Source organism: Protopterus annectens, chromosome 8.part0 (assembly GCF_019279795.1).
Source record: "Protopterus annectens isolate FY-2018-M chromosome 8.part0, PAN1.0, whole genome shotgun sequence".
NCBI classification, from domain to species: Eukaryota; Metazoa; Chordata; order Ceratodontiformes; family Protopteridae; genus Protopterus; species Protopterus annectens.
In genome coordinates, this window is record NC_056741.1 from 810,412,122 (window position 1) to 810,434,975 (window position 22,854).

At 41.8% G+C, this 22,854-nt stretch overlaps 1 protein-coding gene across 1 annotated transcript in view; it reads right to left on the reverse strand.

Annotated features, from left to right (window-relative positions):
• Positions 1–216: 216 nt before the first annotated feature.
• ELK1 (ETS transcription factor ELK1) overlaps positions 217–22,854 on the reverse strand; it is a 743,407-nt gene continuing 720,769 nt past the window's right edge. Inside the window, exon 6 of the mRNA XM_044080278.1 lies at positions 217–4,260. Coding sequence (XP_043936213.1) covers positions 4,162–4,260 — 99 coding nt within the window. The 3' untranslated portion in view covers positions 217–4,161. The remainder of the gene's footprint in view (positions 4,261–22,854) is intronic.

A 22,854-nucleotide genomic window follows, 5' to 3' on the forward strand; every position in this document is an offset into this window, starting at 1 on the left:
TTGTCTCTGGTTGAAAGATTTCTTAACAACCCATAATTGCTTTAATACCAACAACTCTGATATGATGGTTAAAAAATAAACTGGGTGTAACAGTGATGGCCAAGATCTGTGAAACAGATGGGGAATTTTTTGAATTTTGAGAAATACCTAATTTTACTCTTGTGCAGGCTAAATTTTAGTCCAGTTTCATGTGCCCATTTACAAATCAGACATATGTTACGATCATTGGCATTGGATTTATTTTATATTATAAATTCAATTTTAGTCAGCGGTGTGCTTCTGCACCCAAAAAAAGATTAAACAGCACTGGGTCCAAAACCAATTCCTGGGGAATACAAGATGTTACAGGCAGAAAATATGAATTAATTTTATATATTTTAACACAATGCTGTCTTGTAGGTTAACCAATTCATGATCCATCTAACAATATAACAAATATTAGATTCAGGTGTTTGTGAATGGAATAGAATAGCAGATAGTCAAAGGCTTTGGCAAGGTCCAAAAAAGATCACGCCTGGAGACAAATCCATATCTAAGGTCATCATTTGATCATACATACACACCAAGTTACCCATAGTAGACATTTGCTTTATGAAACCATGTTGGTCAATATCCTTAACTGTTAATCTGAAGTCTGGGTTGTGTCTTAATTGTAATCCACATCTTTCAAAGCCCTTCCCAAGCAAATATATCAAATTTATGGGCTTATAATTAATTATAATTAATTGCTTACATCTTTCCTGTCCTTTTTATGCACAGGGATAACACAAGATAGCTTCCAACTACAAGGTACAATGTCATTTTTCATTAATTTATTAAAAATAAATTGTAAAATTTGTACAAGAACCTCTTTACCCTCTAGTAAAGAGGCACTAAATATCCTGCCAGGACCCACAGAATAAAGTTTCTTAATTTGGAGGCAGCATTCCTAATAAAGGAATCTGAAAAAGAGGACAAGGACCTGAGACAGTTATCTGGTCTGTAACAGGATTAAAAGCAGCTTCAAAATGTAACATTAGGTTTCAAGGAACACTTGAAACTATGCCAGTCTCGGTACACACAGACAGAAAGTAAAGCTGCATCTCACAAATGCTTCGAAGTCATGGTGAATTCCGTGCGATAAAACAAAGGGCCAAAGGCAGAAAAATACCACATGCCTGGCATACGTTATACCTATGCACACATGCCACACAAGCTATCAATACTTGTGCTCACAGTCATATTTAGTACACAATAGTAAGCCAGAGTAGTGCAGCACCTGCACAGAAGGAAAGCAGATGCTTCACATTAACCAAGTAGTGAAGAATCGCACCTCTTCACAAAACAGGTGGCAAACAGGCAGTATACTACAGCAGAGACTGAAAAACCGTCTCAGAAATCACAGACACAGTGGACAAGCTATATAAACTAATAGAGAACAAGATGTAAAGAAAAGTGAACAGAAAACTTGAACTTACAAGCACAAGTAGGAAGACTCCGTGAAGTCAAGGGCATTTACTTACTATTATCATCCACGTATTAATACAAAATAGAAGCACTGTACAGAATTCTAATTTATACCAAGAAACTGCAAAAAAGGACTTCTCTTTTACAAGGAATAATGTGTTAAAGTGCTATAAGATCTGAGCCTAAACAACAAAAGAGGACAGCAGTGGATATCCACATCTAGGAGAAGGAACAAATTAGTAAGATTTTTAAGCAAATATGATTCACCCACAGTTCATCTATTCCTGTTAAAAAAATAAATAATACGGCAGTGGATTGTACATAAACACAGAAAGGGAAGGGATTAGCAGAGAGATCTGAAACGGCTCCCATTATTACATAAAAAAACACAAAGCAAAGTTTAGCTGGTAATCTGTGAAAGATGTAGAACGATGAAGTAAAGGGGCAGCAAATAAAAATTACGAACCGTGACCCAAAGTTCAAGGAAAATTACTGGCAGTGACCTACTTAATTTCAAATATACATAGTTTCCCCACAACTGTTATTAATACTACATGATCCCTTGCAAACCAACCTGCTGCCTCAGTAACCAGTACTGTCCATGCAAAATCTACAAACCGGTAAATGTCTACGGAATGTGATCACATCAATAAATCTACACTGAATGCAAACTTTACATGTTTATCAAGGTAATAAAATGAGTGGATAACATTTATACTGATCAGAAAACTAATCTGTCTTGAAATGCAAAGCACACAGTAAGATTCGTAACATAAAAATGCTTTAACTACTTTTTTTTGAGTTCATATATGCTAAACATTATACAAATAAGCACTAAAACTATTAAGAATAGTTAGCGTTATTCTTTGATACATGTAGTGTTTTTACTAAACTACAGAGATTTAACCAACATAATAGCACATATGTTTAACCTTTTTTTTTTCCACTCTAGAAAGGCGGATTAAAATGGCCAACTCACTGCATTCCCTTTCGACAACATCCCAAGACCTGTAAAATTACTTTTAATAAAACATGAATTTCTCTCAAAAATAGAAACCGCCCAAACAGCAGGTCTTATATGAAACCCAGTCACCATTGTGCTAGTGGTACAAAAAATATCTAATCCCCAGTATTAAGTATTGTCTCAATATTCAAGAAAAGAAACGAAACCTATAAATGCGTGCTGTTCTTTCTCAATCCAACCCGAGTCAAGTGGAAATAAAACAAGTGAAGTCTGTGATTCCTACTTCCTGTTTACAGTTTACAGACAAAACAGATCTATCCCAGCATCACTAGCGCATGCACTTATTTTAACAAAATCCATTTTACTCTAAAACCAAATACACTGTGCCATACCTCAAAATAAGTCAAAACAAAAACACATTCCCACTGTCTGACTTAAGTAAAGCAGTATTTGAGAGAGTAATCACTATTCAGACACATATTTTGTATTTGATAAGAATAAAGCTAGGATTTTAATTTTAACAAGCATGGTATTGTGTGCTGGAATATTTTTGTTTGTGCTGTGTGGATTTCACTACATATCAAACAGCAGGAAGCTGTGTGCATGTGATTTAGCTACAGGTTACCATAGGAAGAAAATAGATACATTCAAATGTATTTCAGTGCATGTTTCACTTCCGGCATGATCACCCTCTTAACTGCTGCTCCAGATCAACCCATTAGTGCCGACTAGAAAGAAAATTGTAATAAAATAAGTAGCAGCTGTTTAAATAGCATCTCCAATTAAACAGTTAAAAATGACAATCCTCTTGCAATTAAAATAACCATATTGCACAGGCTGACCTGTCAAACTGCAGAATTACATACAAATTCTGCAAAAAACGAAACGAGTCTTAAGAGCATTCACCAAAAAAGTGGCAAAAATAACAATCCCCTAGTTTACCCCCGCTTAGGATGCTGAACAAAAGGTCCAGCCTGCAACATTACCAGAAGGCCAAAGCATCAAGTGGATAAAGTGTAAAAATGAGAAAGAACTGTTAACTGATCTTAACTATGAAGAAGTGATTTTCTTAAAATCACAGAAAATATCGCCGTCTTTTCAAGGGTCTAAAAATGCAGACTCTATACTCCATAAAAACATTTACAAAGGCATCAAAGAAGCTTGCCTCAACTCTATTCTCGTATACACTTAAAGTATACACTCATTCATGTAATACGGACAACCAGTGCAGGACTTCAAAATGCACCAAAATCAGGATACCCTGTGAACACACAGCTTCACAGTCCAAGATTAGTAAGGGAAAAAAAAAACAAAAACAAGACATAAAATTGGCATTATCAAACACTGAACAATTCTGTGGTGCATCCTGTGGCAAAAACAAGTTGTATTTCACCAATTTATAAATATATTCTTCTTGAAGCTTCACTTTCCATCACGTGCTGTGCAAAGTCCTGGTTTTGTTTCCATGTACCAGGAGACAACAGCTCTTCAGTGAGAATGGCCATGACATCCACTCAAAAGTCAGGAAGAGCAGAAAGAGGATTTCACCCATTTTAATGGATGCAGCTCTTCATATTTCCATTTCAACAATCTGAACACTCGACTACCATTTTGCTGCAGCCTTGGGGGTTTGCTGGCATCCTCTAGCACTTTTCCACCAGCATGGTACAGGGCGAAGCAGTGCTTCCCACTCCAAATTGGAAGAGGCAGAGATAGGTGAAGAGGGCATTCAAGGACCCAACTTGTAAATGCTACGGCTTCTGCGGACCAGGAGACAAAACCACAGGAGTTGACAGCCCATCTACGCTAAGTGATGGAATATGGATTTGGTTGTTTCCATTAGAAGGGAACTGCAAATCAAATAAACAGATAATTATAATTAAAGAAATGAGAAAACAGGAACTCTTACTAAATTTAATCAATGTGGAGCACATCTAGTTTAAAAAATGAGAAAGAAGTTGTACACAAATCATAGCAAAAGTTAAGAGCATGTTTTGCAAAACATCTGCACATGCACTTATCAATAAGTAGGAAATGCCTCAGCAACACAGTTGTTTTGTAAAGATAATACATGCTAACATTTACTTGGTCACATGAAATTCTACAGAGAACTCATACATTTAAATGACTGGTCAGCAACAAACTTTATGAATCATGCTATCATTCCAGATGGTGGTAACAAAGGCTGAAGGTGAAATTCGTCTGTTAGAACCTGAACATTAATACAATGCAGTACTTCAAGAGTGTATGCAATGGAAGGCAGTCTTCCATACTCTCCATGGATAGCAAATCACTAACTAAAAAGTTACTTACGAATGTCATGATGTGACAAAAGCAATTTTTCAACACTACAACATGTCTGCAACTTACCTATCCCTGGGCGAATGATACTGCAAAACTATCAGAAACAAAATGTTTCTGTTGCTAGCACCCACTCTTAATCATTGCTATTAGTTATTAGTTATTTTATATCACTTAATGTTCCAGTTGGCATACCAATCATCAGGCAAATAACATCTACTGCACAATGCAACTTCTGTACCTTCCGATTACAACAATTCCTGATGTGCACATCAGCTGGGTCTAACACTTAACGTTTGTGCACTCACTTCCAGTTCCTTATATGCTCTCTTTAAAGTGAAAACTATGTCTACAACATCAATGCATTGAGCTTTGGAACAAAGCCAGTACGAAGGACGGCTGATCAAGGAAAATGACTAGAAATGCTGTAGTAAACGGAGTAGGTGAGATGGTGTTATTCCGACACTCCACCCCACCCCACCCCACCCCCTCACACACGTACAGACGTGCACTGTAGTTGTCTTGTGATGGGATCTCCTAGCTATTTGCTCAATGTTTTCAAATACAAGCAGCTTGTGGGCTTAGCACTATTTTCAGTTCTTCACAGTCAGAATCCAAATAACACTGCATTTACATAGGCAGACAAATTGGAGACTCAAGGAAAAATACATACCCTGAATGATTAAAATGACAACACTCTTGTGAGCATGTAATAAACTGCTTAATAAACAAGCATTTAGCCTGAGATGACGACAAATCAGTTTCAGAGAAACCCACTGCAAAACAAGAGAGGAATGAAAGGGACAGAGGGAGTTCTTACTTTCCCTAGTAGGTCTGTAGGTCTACTGTTATGGTATTTCACACAGCTGTTGTAACATTGAAAAAGTCCAGAGAAGATATGGGCAGTATCCCTAGCAATAATCCTGAAGTCATGGCCACAAGACAGCCCTCAAAAAGAGGTCTTCTCTACAGAAATTAGAGGAATGGAGAGTACCTATTAGACACACTAGATTCGGTGGCATAGCTACAGTTTGTGCTGCCCGGGGCCGTCTTTGAATTTGCCACTTCCCCCACTCACAAAATCATGGTCAAATGGCCACCCCCCCCATAAACAACCCCCCCCCTTTTGCCATTCCAGTGTCCCATTACTTGGTTATTTCTCCCCATTTACCATAAACACTGCAACGTGCATACTTGCTTTACACTTTATTCTACAGTGCTTATTTGGATTTCAATTAAAGCTTTTATTTTAAACTTTATACCACAAACACCAATAGACATCTGCTAAAACAAAGCAATACAGTCTCACAATGAAAACAGACTTAGCATTAAAATTTCTCTGTCCTTGAAACAGCACTAAAACCCACATTCAAAGAAAATGCATCTGGCCAGTGGTAGATAAAGTTTACCTTTGGTCTGTTTTCAAATCATAGGCCCATTGCACCCATATTTAGGACAATGCAAACATACATGTGTTCATGGATTCACCTTCCTGATTATATTAAATTATACTCCTTGCATAATACAGCACACTTGTTAGAGTGTTTTAAATTTGCTTTGAACATTTTTCCAGTAAGCAATGAAACAAAATGTATGAACTAATAATGACAAAACTGCCCAATTCAGAACATTTCAATCATAAAAGTCTACTCAAACTTCTGTCATTACAATCCACCAATATCAGTAAATATGCACAATCTCACCAGAAGTAAAAGTCATATAAATAATTCCACATGAAAAAGATCTGTAACTAATGAAGAGGTTGCTGCTAGCAAACAACTTTGCATTTCATTGTTTCATCTACAAATATAGTCCCTGCTGCCCTTGAAGAGTAGCTTGCCTATGTTACATAAAAAAAAAAAAAAACAATAAGCTAGTAATATTGCAGTAGGGAATGGATGGCAAACTGATAACAGGTTCATAGTTACTAGGTATCTCCTCCAAAGGAGGACATTCTCAGGGCTGCAGCATCTACCCCCTTTAAAGTACAATGCAGTACAGCATCAGCAATACATCTACATACTGTGGAAGTAGAACCCACAGCCTTCTGCATCAAAAGCAAGTATACTAACTGTTGTGCTACCAACAATGCAAACAGACTTAACATAAACAGCACTAAACTTCTCTTCCCCCTGAAGCTCTTTGCTCCTTGTAAAATCCACTTGACACAACTATATTTCTCAACTTTGCAGCACAAGAAATCTGGAATGAACTAAAATTTAGGGGGGGGGGGGCAAAGTCCCAAAACTAGGGGAACATTTTATTTAAGTTTCAATCTTCCTATCATTATTTAGTGAATTCAGTTCTCACTGATTTGCCAGAAAACCACAATCTGTAAGAGAAACAGACCAAAAGTATGAGCCAGACATTCTGTGAAAATCTGGACAACTGAGAGCTATGGACTCACCTCCTTAAATCACAAGTGGTGGTATGGATAGAGAATTCAGGCTCTTGCTTCTTGTACATAAGGTACAGGGTTTGAGCCTGAGTAACACAAACTGAACAAATGCACACATTCCCCGTAGTGGCAGCCACACACAGAGTTAGCAGCAAATTTCCGCGATCAGAACCTGAACACACACACCTTACTTGGTGAAGCAGCAGCAAAATTCCAATTCTGTGAACTGAATGTTTAAAGCAAGCAGCAGCAAAGGTCCTTAGTCTGTGAACTGAACACACACACATTCCCCATATTGGTAGCAATAAGAAGTTGTACTGCTAAAACTGTATGTGGACATGAAGAACGCAAACATGTGAAGTGTGGGACTGTTCTTACAGAAGAACACCCCTTTAAAAAACAGTTATTTAATAAAGGGAATATTTAGTCCCAGAAGTGATGCCTGGCCATTCTCAAAACTAATGACAAAATGCTGAGGACGAAAGAGGAAGGCAATTGGTACTAAATAGGAATATCAAGCAGTTGAAGTGGAACAGTTCAAAAAACACCAGTGCTTCTTAAAACAATGAAGCGCAGAAGGAAACCAGAGCACTCATCCCAGATGCAACAGCTAAGACTAAGCCACTGAGTACAGTTAGTTACATCTATTCTTCATTCTAACTTTACTTTCCTAAACATCTGAACTTTAGAAAAGTACCAAGACTTAACAAAAAATAAAAGCAGCCACAGTAATAAACATTAACTTTATACAGCAGCAGCAGTGAGGACACCTCCCCAATACCAAATACTTTACAATGCAGGCACTGATCTAGAAACTGGAGCTGTAAATAAAGTCTGCATTGACGACTCTAAAGCATATCTTCGTTAGCAATACTTTAATTTAAAAGTCATGGTCAGTGGTGTCAGCCTCATATCAGACATAAGTACATAAGACAAACCTGGGTGGCAGGCTAAAAATCTGAAGTTCAGATAGTTTGTAAGATCAGGTTTCATTTAAATGTAGTTTGTTAGACAAAAATACAGTATTCTCCTTGCAAAAGTCTAGAAACATAGCCACATTAAAGCAGACACGTCTTCATTTTACATGCAGATTCAAAAAAAAAGGAATGTTTTGATAACCTTCAGTCAAGAATATTGATAAGCATAAAATGTGCTAACAGAATTGGTAGTACATTAAGTACAAATAGGCTTGGGAACCAAGGTTAAAGAGCAGTGTTGAAATTTACACTGTTTTGGCATTATTATTATTATTATTATTATTAAGAGATACCTTAGACAGTCAGTTTGGACGGATATACAGAAAGTCATTGCAGAGCACTTCACAGAAGCTTGCTACAGAGACTCAAGTGAGTGCAGAAGTCACCTCAAATATCTGGTTACAGAATATTAATTATATTATTCAACAGGAAAGGAATAATTCTGAGCATAAGTGCAGAAGCTATGGGCATTATAGTCTATTTCAGTTATCAGTACTGTTATTGGAGGCAGTAAGATTTGATTCAGATATTGTTGCCATCTACCTACTGCTACTGTATATAACAAAACATTCTTAACCTAACTACAGTGTGTATGCAGACATTTTTTCTCAAAGGTACAAGAAGATTTGGCACATAAATGAGAGACTGGCACCTGTTCAGCACAGTTCTGAGTAATTAACAGATAAAGACATTCATTCCAGTTTCTTCCAGTTCATGCCAGTACTCTATAGTCCTATCAATTCTTATAAAGTTATTCCTAAAGCAGAATAAGAAAAACGTAAGCAAACTTTAAGACAAACTGCACAGACAGCTTCCCATATTTTTCATCAAATGTCAATTCCATGAAGCTTCAACCACACAAACTGTATGAAGCTTAAATTCGCTTACTTTCACATTTTTTTTTTTCCAGAGTGGGGATCCCTTGTGCCCAAGTCCCCCACACCCTTACTTACATAAACTACATCCACTACTGTACAACAATGGAGCAGAGAGGAGTTTGACAAGTTTGAACCCTGTCCACCAAACTGCAGGGAAACAGTAAGAGAAAATACCTTCAGATCAGTTATGCAAAACATCAGGGAAAAATTAAACTGGAGTTTTAACCTCATCGACTTTATACTAAAACAGTATAATAGCACAGATATCAACCTTCAGCACTACTATTTACATAAATCTGTGGAAGGCATAAATCCAACAGCTTTTCTCCCGCCCCCACACACCAAGCACCATAAGTATCCCTGAATGCAAGGACTACATCACACAGCATGCTACCTACCTCTTTTTTTGTTTGTTTGTTTGTTTTAAGCACCTTTACTAAATTATAATTCAAGACACAGGCAAATGTACATGTTTGCATGGAAAGATGATAAAAACAGCAAGCAAAGGAGAGTAGTATTGCTGGAACTGAATTCATCCTCAAGTCTTGGTGAATACCTTAACAAGGTGGACCCTGTTTTTTTAAAATCGCACCAAGACTATACTTATACATAGACTGTATTTTATATACCATATATCATGGACAGAAAGTCCTAGGATAAAAAAAAGTGCCCAATCCTGTTTGCCACACTGGTGTCAGGACTGAAGAAAAAAAGAAGTTATGTTCTTACCATAACGTTCCATGAGAGTTGTTCATCTCGTCTTTGTTCTTACACATGGTTCGGAGCCGATCCTTCGGCTCTGAGTCGGCCATATTCCAAGCTCTGCGTCTAAGAGAAGGTAGAGGCACAGTCCCTATCCCATGATCCTCTCCTGCTAACCCTCAGATCTAGTTTGCTATGAAAACCAGAAAACAGAAGACATATTCTCTTACACATGCATACGTATTCATACACATATACACGTATATTACCTAGAAACAGTCTAAGGGGACCATGAGAAAGACAACCAGCCACCAGTCGTACCTGCTCTTCCAGAACACGGAGGGGGAAGGAGGGCGGGAATGTAAGAACAAAGGCGAGATGAACAACTCACATGGAACGTTATGGTAAGAACATAACTTCTTTAGGTGAAGTTCGATCTCGCAGTTTGTTCTTAAACACGGGTAGCGTCCCTAGCAACCCTAAACCCTGGGTGGCTCACAGGAGAACATTCCTGAGAACAGTGGAACCAAAGGAAGCCCTGTCCCTGGAGGCCCTGTCCACTTTGTAATGAATGATAAAGGTATGAGGTTTAGCCCAGGTAGCTGCTGCACAAATGGTATCTATCGGTAAACGAGCAGCATGGGCTAGGGAAGTAGAAACAGCTCTAGTAGAATGAGATTTAGCTTTGAGCGGAATAGACTGATTGGAAGATGAATAAACAAAGTTTATGCAGTCCGAAAGCCATTTGGATAACGTGATTTTTGATACTGCAAGTCCTTTCTTACTATCCGCATGCAAAACAAACAGTTGATCCGATTTCTGGAATTCTTTTGTCCTGTCCAGGAAAAATCTCAGCTGTCTGTGCACGTCCAATTTGTGTAACATGCATTCCAATTTATTGGTATGGTGCCTGAAAAAGGCAGGAAGTTCTATGGACTGATTAAGATTAGATTCTGAGCAGACCTTTGGTAGAAAGGACAGATTAGTACGTAAGGAGACCCTGTCTGGGTGAAAGATTAGATACGGGGGTCTAATTGACAGTGCTTGCAGCTCTGAGACTCTGCGAGCTGAAGTGATTGCAACAAGAAACAGGGTTTTCCAGGAAAGATATTTAAGTGGGCATGACGAGGCTGGTTCAAAGGGTGATAACATGAGCTGAGATAGCATTAGATTTAAGTTCCAAGGAAAAAACGGACTTCGAATGGGTGGTCGGAGATAAGTTCCCTTCATGAAAGCTCTACAAAGTCTATGAGACATAATTGTAGAGCCCCCTTCACCCACATGAAAATTAGATATGGCAGCCAGCTGTACTCTTATGGTGGATGTTGAAGCCCCTTGATGAAAAAGAGTAGATAGAAAATCTAGAACCTTATGAATAGGAGCAACCAAGGGATCAATACCTTGTTTGGAAGCCCAACACACGAAACGTTTCCATTTGCTCTTGTATAATTTTCTAGTGGAGGCTTTGTGGGAAGAGATCAAAATATGTTGTACTGCTGGAGACAAGAGATCTGACCTGGCTAAGCTGGGAAGTGGAGCAGCCATGTTGTCAATTTGGGGGATGAAAGAGAGGGGTGAAGAACTCCTGACGAGTGGGTCAGAAGGTCTGGCACGGGGTCCAGAGTCCAAGGTTCCTCTATTTGGTAAGCTTGAAGAAAGGGGAACCAGATCTGTCGAGGCCAGAATGGTGCTATCAAGATGATCATCCTTTCCAGACCTTTGGCTTTCTGTAGAAATTTTGAGATTAGTGGAACATGAGGAAAAGCATATAGGAGACCCGGGGGCCAATCGTGCAAAGTGCGTCCCTGGGGGCGGCTCCCGGAGAGGGAAGTAGGGCGAAATAGTTTCTGCATTTGGCATTCAGGGGGTATGAAAAAAGGTCGCAGCAAGGCTGGCCCCATCTGTGGAAAATCCTTTCCGCTACTTGATTTTTGAGGGACCACTAGTGAGGTAACAGGATGGCTGTGCTCAACCTGTCCGCTATTACGTTGGATGTCCCCGGGATGTGCGTTGCTATGAGAAAGTGTCCAGTGGACACAGCCCATTGCCAGATTCTCAGGGCCTCTCTGCATAAGGGGTAAGACCTGGTTCCTCCTTGTTTGTTTATGTACCAGACCACTGACATGTTGTCTGTCTGAACTGCAACTGCTCCCGGAGGTAAGTAGTCGTGAAAGTGTTGCAACGCTAGGAACACTGCTCTCAACTCCAGGACATTGATGTGCAGGTTGTACTCTATTTTCGACCACTCGCCTTTAACTGTTCTCCCCTGAAAAAGTCCCCCCCACCCTATCAGGGAAGCGTCCGTGGTCACTGTGGCTATGGGGGGGGGAGCACGAACGGGCGGCCTATCGTAAGCTCGTGGCTGTTCATCCACCATTGAAGATCCCGTTTGCAAGACTCCATGAGCAGGATGTTGTGTGACAATGGTAACCATTGGTAAGACCACTGTGCGAAGAGTAGCCACTGGAGGATCCTCATGTGCATTCTCCCTAGGGGGACCGCGATAAGGGTAGCTGCCATCATGCCTAATACTTTCAGGACCTGTGCAGCGGGGACTCTCTTGTTTTGCAGAAGAGTAGAAATCTGTTCCCCTAAGGCTGAAACTCTTGTTTGGGGAAGCCTGATCAGAGTTAAGGTAGTGTCCAATTCTGCTCCTATGAATGATATATGCTGTGAGGGAGACAAAGCAGATTTTTAGAAGTTCAGTGTTTTGCCTAAACAGGAACAGAGATCGATTGTATAGTCCCTGGCTTGTAATAGGTGATGCCGGTTGGTGGCAGTAAGGAGCCAATCGTCTAAGTACGGAAACACCCGGAATCCTAGTCGTCTCAGGTGGGACGCCACTACTGCCATGCACTTGGTGAACACCCTGGGGGCTGAGGTGAGGCCAAAGGGCAGAGCTCGAAACTGAAAATGACTGGCTCCCAGCCGGAAGCGCAGGTGATCTCTGGATGGCCTGGCCATTTTTATGTGGTAGTACGCATCCTTGAGATCTATAGAGCACATCCAATCGTTCGTTTGAAGAAACGGAAGGATCGATTGTAGCGTGACCATCCAGAATTTTTCTTTCTTCACAAAGGTATTGAGTTTGCTGAGGTCCAGTATTGGCCTCCAGTCCCCTGTTTTAAAAAGAACATTGAGTAAGTTCCGGATCCTATTTGGTCCGCCAGGACTGGCTGGATGACTCTTTTTTCTAACAGCCTTTGTATTTCTATGGCTGCCTGATCCCTCAGATTGGGTGGAACATCTGGGAATATTTTTTGGATGGGAGGATTGTTTAAGAAAGGGATGTTGTATCCTCTGGTTATTATGCTTTTTACCCAGGAATCTAAAGTGAGATTTAGCCAGGCCTCTGGGTATAAAGCCAAGCGACCCCTGACTGCCTCCAGAGCAGGACAGCTGGGCCTCCACTCAGGAGTGCTGGAAGGGCTTACCAGGGATGGTATCCCTGTCGCCCTGGTTTTGCGGACCCCCTCTGCCACCTGGGCGGCGTCTTCCATTCCTTCCCCCTCCTCTGCCTCTGGAGGGGGATTCACTAGGTGTAGATTGGAAACCTCCGAGTCTTCCGGAACCACATTTTTCCACCTCTTTGCCCTTTGGGGTACGGTCTAGAAGGGGTGGAAAAACAGACCCCTACGGCAGACAGGGTCTTTCCTTCTTGCTCACACCTAGTGAGCATCTCCTTCACTTTGGGCCCAAACAAGGAGGAGCCATCAAAGGGGGCATTAGTAAAAGAAGACAAAGGCTTCCACAAAGGAGCATAGGCGCATCCAGGATGGTCTCCTCAGAGCGATCGCTGAAGCTGCAGCCCTACTCGATCCTTTGGCTGCATATGAAATGAGCCACATGGATGAGTTAACAATAGAGTTTAGGGTATTGAGCTGTGCTGTCACCTTGTCTGAGACAGCAGCATCTGTGGTACCCTGTAGAGTATCTCCAAATTCTTTGAGGAGATCTCTCTGAAGACGGGTAAAATGGGTGAGGTAGTTCAGCGATCACATAGAAAAAGTCGCTGAAATAAAAATGCGCTCCCCATACCTGTCCATTGTTCTAGAGTCTTTGTTAGGCGGATGAACAGCGGAAGATGCTTCGGACATTTCTTTCTTGGTGGCCGCCGCCACCACCATAGCATCAACTGGGACTCCCTTGGTGAGATGCGCTTTATCCTGGGGGGCAGTGATGTATTTATTAGGCCTCCGAGGGACTGGTTCCAAGGTGTCAGGGGACTCCCACGCCCTTTGAGCTATTAAATCCATTAACTCGTTGAAGGGCGGAGTTACCCAGGAGGTGGAAGGTTGAGCCCCAAAAGCCTTCAGCAACACCGACTCGTCCTCAGTGGGGGCAAGTGACTGCCAGTCACCCCTCTGTTTGAGAATTTCCAGGATGTCGGCAAACGAGACATCCTTGGAGGAGGACCGTGGGGACCCCTCTGACTCATCCAAGTCGGTGTCCGATGTCAACGATTCCTGTGGGGAATCAAGGTGCCTCCTCTTGCACAATCTCTTACTCGGGACTTCATCAGAGGGGGCATCTGGTGAAGCTTCCGAGGAGCAGGGTTCACCCTCTGGGGCTGACTGAGGCTTTGGGTCTCTACGTTTAGTGGGGACCGGTGGTGCAGAAACAGAACGCAGACCTTTCAGGGAGGGAGAAGAGGAATCTGAAGATGTGAATGTCTTAACAGACAAAACCTTCCTCATGGCCTCGAAGGCACTGGAGCCCCGGGCCGAGGATTCCATCAGTTCCGAAGAACCCGGTATCCTCCTCGGGCCCGGAACCACGGGCTCTAGTCCAGAGGACGGAGCCGAACTAATCTGCGCCAAGGCACCGAGGGGAAGAGTCGGAACCAAAACTTTGGTTCGACTCTCCCCCCGGAACCGAGGAGAGACTGTCGGCTCCAAGATCCCTCGATGGGTACCGAGGGTGTCGAGGTCAGTGGAGCCAAAAGCACTAACGAAGGCTTTGGCTCCGGGGGATCAACAATCATCAGATCCTCGACTCCCGGCTCCGATGACTCGATGGGTCTCGAAGGAGGATCTATGGATGGAACAGGAAGGGCTTCAAGTTTCAAAACCAGTTGGGACAAAACTGCAATCAGTTTGGATAAGGCCGTGTTCTCCATTAGCTTCTGCACTACTCGATCCACATCGGTGTCTGACAGTGGTCTGGAGGAACGGGTCGAAGGGGCCGAAGAGTTCACCGAGCGAAGGATCGATGAAGGGAGTACCTCTGACACCGGCTTCAAAACCTGGACCTCGCCCCGAGGCAGCAGTTCGATGCTCGGCTCCAAGGTCTGTGGAGCCGGCGACCGAATCTTAACAAAGGTACTCGGAGCCGATGACCTGGGCTCCGACACCTTTGAAGACTTCGATGACTGGTCTGCCTTTTCCAATGCCTCTTGAAACTCCGGCTTCAGGAGACCCCTCTCAGTAAGTTTCTTGCGTCTTTCCATCATCACTCTGCCACTAAACGGGTGGCAGATGGAGCAGTCCTCCTGAAGATGGAGAGGGCCTAGACAGTAGATGCAGGAAATGTGGTTGTCAGTTATGGACATTTTCTGTCCACACTGGCAACGCTTAAATCCAGATTTGGCTTTTTCTGACATTCCTGACTTGAAATTATAGTCTGCAATACTAATATGTAAAACACTACATATATATACATATATACAGAAAACTAACCTTACTAAAACAGGTAAATATTTATCAACAAGGTTAAATACTAAGAGAAAATGTAATTTAAACAGAGAAAATCTGACAGAGCCCTGACAGAAAGTTAGTGGCCTAAGGCCTAGGAGCAGCCTTAGGCCACTAAAATTGTTAAATTCTTAACACTAATTTAACCTGACACACACACACACACACACACACACACACACACACACACACACACACAGTAATACTATCGTTATACTAAGAAAAAAACTTATAATTTTTAACTTTTAGAAATATATATATAAAATTTTTACATAGAAAAAAGGATACTGGCCCGAACTCTCACTCGACGATGAGACCTGTTGCAGCGGCAAACTAGATCTGATGGTTAGCAGGAGAGGATAATGGGATAGGGACTGTGCCTCAAGCTTCTCTTAGACGCAGAGCTTGGAATGTGGCCGACTCGGAGCTGAGGGATCAGCTCCGAACCGTGTGTAAGAACAAACGGCGAGATTGAACAACTTCACATTAACGCCATAGAATCTTCAAGATACAGCAACATTCCTACAAAAGGGTTAGGCCAGGCTCAAGGGGAGGATGGCATCCCTGTTGTAGAAACCAGTAGTAGCCCACAAAAAAACACAAAATGACAGGCCAAAAAAGAGCCATAAGGATGATAAAATGGATTATTGAGGATAAGAAATAAATTATGTATTGTTACTATTTTGCAAGAAGCCCAGAATTTCCAGCTAGAAGATGCACAAAAAAATGTAGAGATAAATTAGAAGAAAGATACCTGAACACTAATACAATGCAGTACTTCAAGTACCTAACACAGGTTGTGTCACACCATGATGGAACACAGAGTCCCCAAAATAAGGAGAAACAGGAAGAGCGGAAGACATCTGAAGAAGAAATATTTATGCAAAGGAGAAAGCCAAACTAATTTAAACTAATACAAGAAAGCAGCACCAAAGATATCTGAAGAGATTACACAGGCAAAGGCACCCTGATGTGGAATATTTTACAATACAAAAAATAAGAAAACAAGAAAGATCAGTAATGGAGAAGTTGAAATAGAAACTGAAGTTATGGATTACTGGCAAGTGAAGGATTTAGTGTAGAAAATCAAACACTGGTAACATCACAGCATAATAGAACAATGAGTCCCACAAATTAAGGAAAAACCATTGGAAAGGGAAGCATCTGATCAGTTGCTATATGAAGATATTTTAGAGCCTTCAGTAGGAAACCACTACAAAACTTCAGTTGGAGTTGTACAACAAGGCAAGGAACAGGAAACGGTGGCAACTCTGATGCAGTCAATGTTATGGATTGACAGGCCAGTGAGTTCCCTTATGAAAGAGCAACGGGTGACACAGGATGAAGCTGAAAAGAATATTTCAGTGGAAGATGTTCTGGAACTTTCTGCAGAATGCCCACAGGAAATAGAAAACAAGTAATGTGCCCTTAGTTTAGAAGAAAATTATCTAAGGTAAGAGTTGCTTGATTTAACAGAGATTGATGGACATATTAAAATCAATGAAAGAAATAGATTACAGAAAGTCAATAAGACCCCAAAAAATGTTAAAACATTGATAAAAATTAAAGTTATGTACCCACCATAACTATGCATCTGTGTTGTCGAGACAGTCCCCAGCTACATAAATCTTGGGTGGCCCTGATGGAAGGATATTCTGGATAACCGCTGAACCAAAAGCAGTTCTGCTTCTGGAAATTATGTCAAATCTGTAATGAGTAATAAAGGTATGAGCATTAGACCAGGTGGCTGCTGCACAATCATCATCAATGGAAGTTCCAGACCAGAAGGCAGATGAGGTGGTCATGGATCTATTTGAATTGGCCTTTGGTGGTTTTGGTAGGTAGAGACCTTGCTGGGAATATATCCAGGAAATGCAATTAGTTATCCATTTAGCCAGTATACTTTTAGAAAATGGAGAACCAAGCCAAATAGGTGAAAACAAAACAAACAGCTGGTCCTTTCTTCGGAAATCTTTTGTTCTGTGTTAATACAAATGTAGTTGTCTATGCATATCTAAAAGATGTAGCAAGTATTCTCCCTTGTTCAAACATTTTGGAAAGAAGACTGGTGAATGAATGGTTTGATTCATACTTGATTCAGAAGCACTTTTGGTAGGAAAGGAGGACTGGTTCATAAGGTAACCTTATCTTTATGAAAAACAATGTAATGGGTTTTTGATGAAAGAGCATGGAGATCAGAAATCATTTTAGCAGATGTAATAGCAACTAAAAAGGCTATTTTCAAATACAGAATTTTAAGTCAGTTTTTGATGAAGGTTCAAAGGGTTGAGTTAAGCCTTGAAGTACTACTGTTAAATCCCATGGAGGTGATGGATCTTTCACTGGGGATCTGAGCAAGAAGGTACCCTTTAAAAAAGCCCTACACAGCTTGGAAGCAGCCAAGCAAGAAGCATTGCCTCTTGAGTGAATATCTGGCATGGCTACCAACTGCTCTTTGCTTGTGGAAAAACTAGCACCTTTCTTTAAAGAGAGAAGCTAAAAACTCCAGCATATCAGAAATAGAGGCAGTAAATGGATCAAAGTCATTTTTCAGGGCCCAAATTGAGAATCTTTTCCATTTACTCTTGTAAATCCTCTTAGTGGAAACTTTCGGAGAGGACAAAACTATGTCACAAACTATGGACAAAAGCCTGGGCTGTCAAGCTGTTAATGGAGCTGGAGAAACAATGGGGTTATGTTGAGGGCTGGGATACTGGGATGTTTTTATCCACAGGGAGTGAGACAGAAGGTCTGGACCGGGGTCCAGTATCCAAGGAGGATAACAAAAATGAGACCAAAGGAAGTGGAATTTGACCTTGCAAGGCCAAAAGGGAGCAATAAGGATAACGGAGCTCTTCAACAGAAGGGCTTTTTGTAAGAATTTTTGAATCAGAGGTTCTAGGGGAATACGTACAAAGGACAACAGAAGGCCAAATGTGGACTACAGCATCTTTCGGTGATGACTCCTGAGAGGGGATCAGGGAAAAGTACCTACCGCATTTGTTATTGTGGGGAGAAGCAAAAAGATCACAGCAAGGTTGGCCCCAATGACAGAAGATTTTCTCTGCCACTAACTGATTGAGACCACTCATAAGGCATCAAAATGGACCTGATGATTTTGTCCACTAGTACGCTGGATTTTCCCAGAATGTGCATTTCTATTAGAAAGTGGTTGGAGGAGATCGCCCACTGCCACACACACATAGCTTCTCGACAGAGGGGGTAGGATAGAGTTCCTCCTTGTTTGCTGAAGTACCAGACCACAGACATGTTGTCGGTTTGAAATGCAATATTCTCTAGAGGGAGAACATCTTGAAATGTCTGCAACGCTAGTAGGACTGCTCTCATCTCCAGGACACTGATATGAGAACTGGTCTCTTGGGGTGGCAACATGCCTTGGACAGTCCTTCTGAGAAATTCCCCACCCCAGTTGGGAGTCGTCTGTGGTCACTGCAACTACTGGGGAAGACAGAATGCCCCATGTAAATGTTGTCCAACTGTTTCCACCAGTGAATATGTTTTTTGCATAAAGGAGTAAATCTGACTGGGAAAGATAGGGGCCGTCAAAGAACAGACCATGAGCAGCTAGAGTTCACCAAAGAATACACATGAAGTAATGTGTTAATGGGACTAATACTATAGATGCTACCATGGAACCTACAGCTTGAAGGACAAGTCAGGCAGAAAGATCAGGATGAGATGGAATTTGATGAACCTGGGACTCGATTGTGCATATGTGATGAAGAGGTAGAGAAGCAATCTGACTTAGTGTGTTCATATTAGTATCAATGAACTCCAGGCTCTGTACCGGTAGCAGTCAGGACTTGGAAATATTGACTGCAATGCCTAGTAACTGGCAAATTTGGAGCAAATAGTTCCTGGACTGTTCTAGGAGATGCCTGGTTGGGGCAGTGAGGAGCCGGTCTTTCTAAATATGGAAAGATTCGGAAGCCTTGCAGTCTCAGGTGAGCTATCACTGCCATACACCCTGGGTGCTGTGGTGGGTCCACAGGGCAGGGCTCTGTACTGATAGTAACTGGCTCTCAACCAAAAGCACAAGTGTCTTCGGGAGCATCTGTTTATTTTGCTGTGATAGCACACATTTTGAAGAGTGACTGAGCACATCCAATCATTTCTGTGTAAAAGAGGTACAATGGACTGAACCATGACCATTCAGAACTTTGATTTCCTCACATACTGGCTGAGATTGCTTAAATCCAAAATTGGTCTCCTGTCTTTTCTGGCACTAAAATGAGCCTTGAGTAAGTTCTGAATCCTCTCTGGTCTGGTGGGACCTCCTGGAGGACTCTTGTCCAGCAGCTTTTGAATTTCCTGAGCAGCAGCTTCTCTCCGATTGAGTGGAAAAGTCGGGAAGCTTTCTCTGTTTGGAAGTAGACATTTGGGAAAATGGTACAAACATAACCTCTGGATATTAATTTTTAGCACCCAAGAAACTAGCAGCCCAGGCATCTCTGTGCATGGACAAGCGTCCCTTGACTGCTTCCAAAGGCGAGAAGTCAGGCAGCCATTCAAGAGTGCTAAAAGGGTCCATCAGGAAAGGAATTTCAGAGACTTTGATTTTGCCAGCCTCCTCTGCCATGACGAGTCTTCCATTTGAACTCCCTCTTCCACCTTTGAGGGAGTGGTCTCCTCGTGAATCCTGGAAAGATCCCTGGGATTAACAAAATCACATTTTCTTGCCTCCTCTTTGATTCCTTTCAAAGGATCATTGAGGGGTAGAAAAGTGAATTCCTACAGCGGAGCCTTCCCTTCCTGTTTACCGTGGGAAAGTGTTTCTTTCAATGAAGGGCCAAACAAAGATGTTCCATCAAAAGCAGCATTGATGAAAGAAAACTTAAAAGTTTCCACAAAGACGCATAATTTCATCTAGGCATGTCTCCTTAAGGCTATGCCTGAACCGGCAGCCCTTGAGGTGCCTTCTGCTGTGTAAGAACTCAACCTCATGGATGCATTGAAAATAGATGAGAGTGGCCAGCTGCAAGGATGATCTTTTATAATCCTCTGCAGACATGGACTCCGAGAGATATTTTGAGAGTTCCTTGGTCAAACCCCTCTGCCATCTTGTAAAGTGTGCTAAATAGTTCATGGACCTCAAGGCAAAAGTCACTGAAACAAGCACATACTTCCCAAGTATGTCCAATGTCCTGGACTCTCTGCTGGGGGGTGGACAGAGAAGTTCTGTTCAGCTAGCTCTCCTTGGTGCCTGCCAGCACAACCACTGCATCAACAGGGACTTCTTTTGCTCCAATGGGGCTCATCTTTTAGAGGAGCTAAAATTTTGTCTGGGACATGTGGGATTGGTTCAAAAGAATCTGGTTCCTTCCATGCTCAGTGAGAAATTAGGTCAATAATACCATCAGCCAGGTAAGTCACCCAACACATATATGGGCCAGCACCAAAAGCCTCCTCAGGGGTAGGATTATCTGAGGACCAACCATCTTCCGGCTTAAGGATCTCCAAAATGTCTCCAAATGAGATGTCATCAGGTGGTGATCTGGAGGACCCTTCCCCTTCGTTAAAGTCTATCTTCACTGAGAGATTCCAAGGGGGAATCTATGTGCCTCTTTTTACACTTTCTTTTTCTGGGAACCTCCTCAGTGAGATGCTCTGGGGAGGTGTCAGAAGAGAAGGGTAGCTCCTGTATGGGAACTGCCAGGATGCTAGCTGGTACTGCCTTGTCCCTGTGGAGTAGGTCTGATGGGATCAGAGCTAGAAAGCATAGGGAGAAAAGTGTAGGATCTGAGAACGTATGAGACACTGGATCTCTCTAATGTGAGAACACTCTCTCCACAACCTTGAAGGCCAATGGACCAGGAGAGACTCTGGCCGGCCACACTGGAGATAAGACTTCCAAAGCAGGCAAACCATACACTTTGTCTGGATCCATGCTATGAGGAAACAGCAGGACCAGAGTTATCTAGTGCCGAGGCTCCGAGGGGCAAGGACAGATATAACATCATCAGAGTAGATCCCGGACCAAAGGATCCGATGCCAACTCTTCAGCTCCAAGACTCATCCCGATCCAAGGGAACAAAAGCAGAACGGATAGGGAAACTGTCTGGGTCAAAAATTTAATTCTCTTTGGCTCTGAAACTGGTACTCTCGGAATCTTGTATCCTGTGGCTTCAAAACCGAAGGACAGCTTAGAGAAGATGATACAACTATAAGGGAAATGCCAGGAAGGCTCATGGATCCAATGGGAGATGGAGATGGTATAACCCCCATCTGAATCTGAGCTCTCTGAGGGACTTTCTCATCATTTTATTTATTTATCTGACATTTGTTAAACGGGTTTGTCCGATTGGGTAGAGACCTGAGGAGAAAAGCTCCACAAAACAGTTACATAAAATTCATATGTATATACGAATACAAAAAATTATACAGTAACAAAGTATACAAAGCAGACATTTCATAACACATAAATCTGAAAAACTGTAAAATGTTATACATTTTTAAGAGAGGGATAGTGAATGAGGACGAGTTAGAAGAGAAACAGAAAGCTGAACAGTATGAGATAGGAAGATAGCTAAAGAGAGAGAGGCAGAAAATGTGGGGGAGAGGCAGAGAAATAGTGTAAGTTAGGAGGAGTATACAAATTATACTACATAGAATGTAAATGAAAGACTATATTAGATATGAATTAAGTGAATGACTGCTGAGAGGAATATTGACAGGTAGAGGGTAGGAAGAGAAATATAAGGGTAGGATTGGAAGATAGGCATATAGGATTATGTTGGGTCATTTCAAAAGCATAGCCACTGCTTCTGGTAGGTAGCTTTTAGTGCAGTTTTGAAGGAGCTGGAGTTAGTGATGGATCTGATGTGCGGTGGAAGTTTGTTCTAGGCTTTTGCAGTGCAGTAACTCTAGAGTAGTTTACCAACATTTTTGATGGGCATATAGACTTGTAGTAGGTTTTGTTGTGAGCTACGAAGAGAGAGGTTGGGACTGTATGACTGAATGAGTATGAAGACAGAGGGGGCAAAAAGAGGGATCATATATGATAGAATGAGCTGCGAGGAGCTGGGATAATAGAATCTGGTGGTGAAATTCCAACCACTGCAGGTTTTTTAAGACTGCACAGTGATGGGTGTGGTAGGGTAGGCTCAATGCAAATCTTGCAATTTTGTTACAAGTAATTTCCAATTTAGACAGAAGATTAGATTGGAGGTTTGACAGTATTGGGGCTCCAATAGAGCAATGTGGGAAGAAGGAAAGCGTGGGCAAGGGAACGTCTGGAGGAATGTGTGAGGAATTTTTTATGTCTGTAAAGGAGTCCAAGTTTTTGGCGAGTCTTTTTAATGCATTGTTGAATGTGAAGATCAAACATAAGGTGGTGATCTATAGTAATGCCAAGGAGTTTTGTATGAGGCTCAGTAGAGATGGGTATGTTATTCAAGGATGAGAGAAAAAAGATAGTTTCATAGTGTTGGAGACTCGAGGGAAGAAATAGAAGTAGTTTTGTTTTCTTACGGTT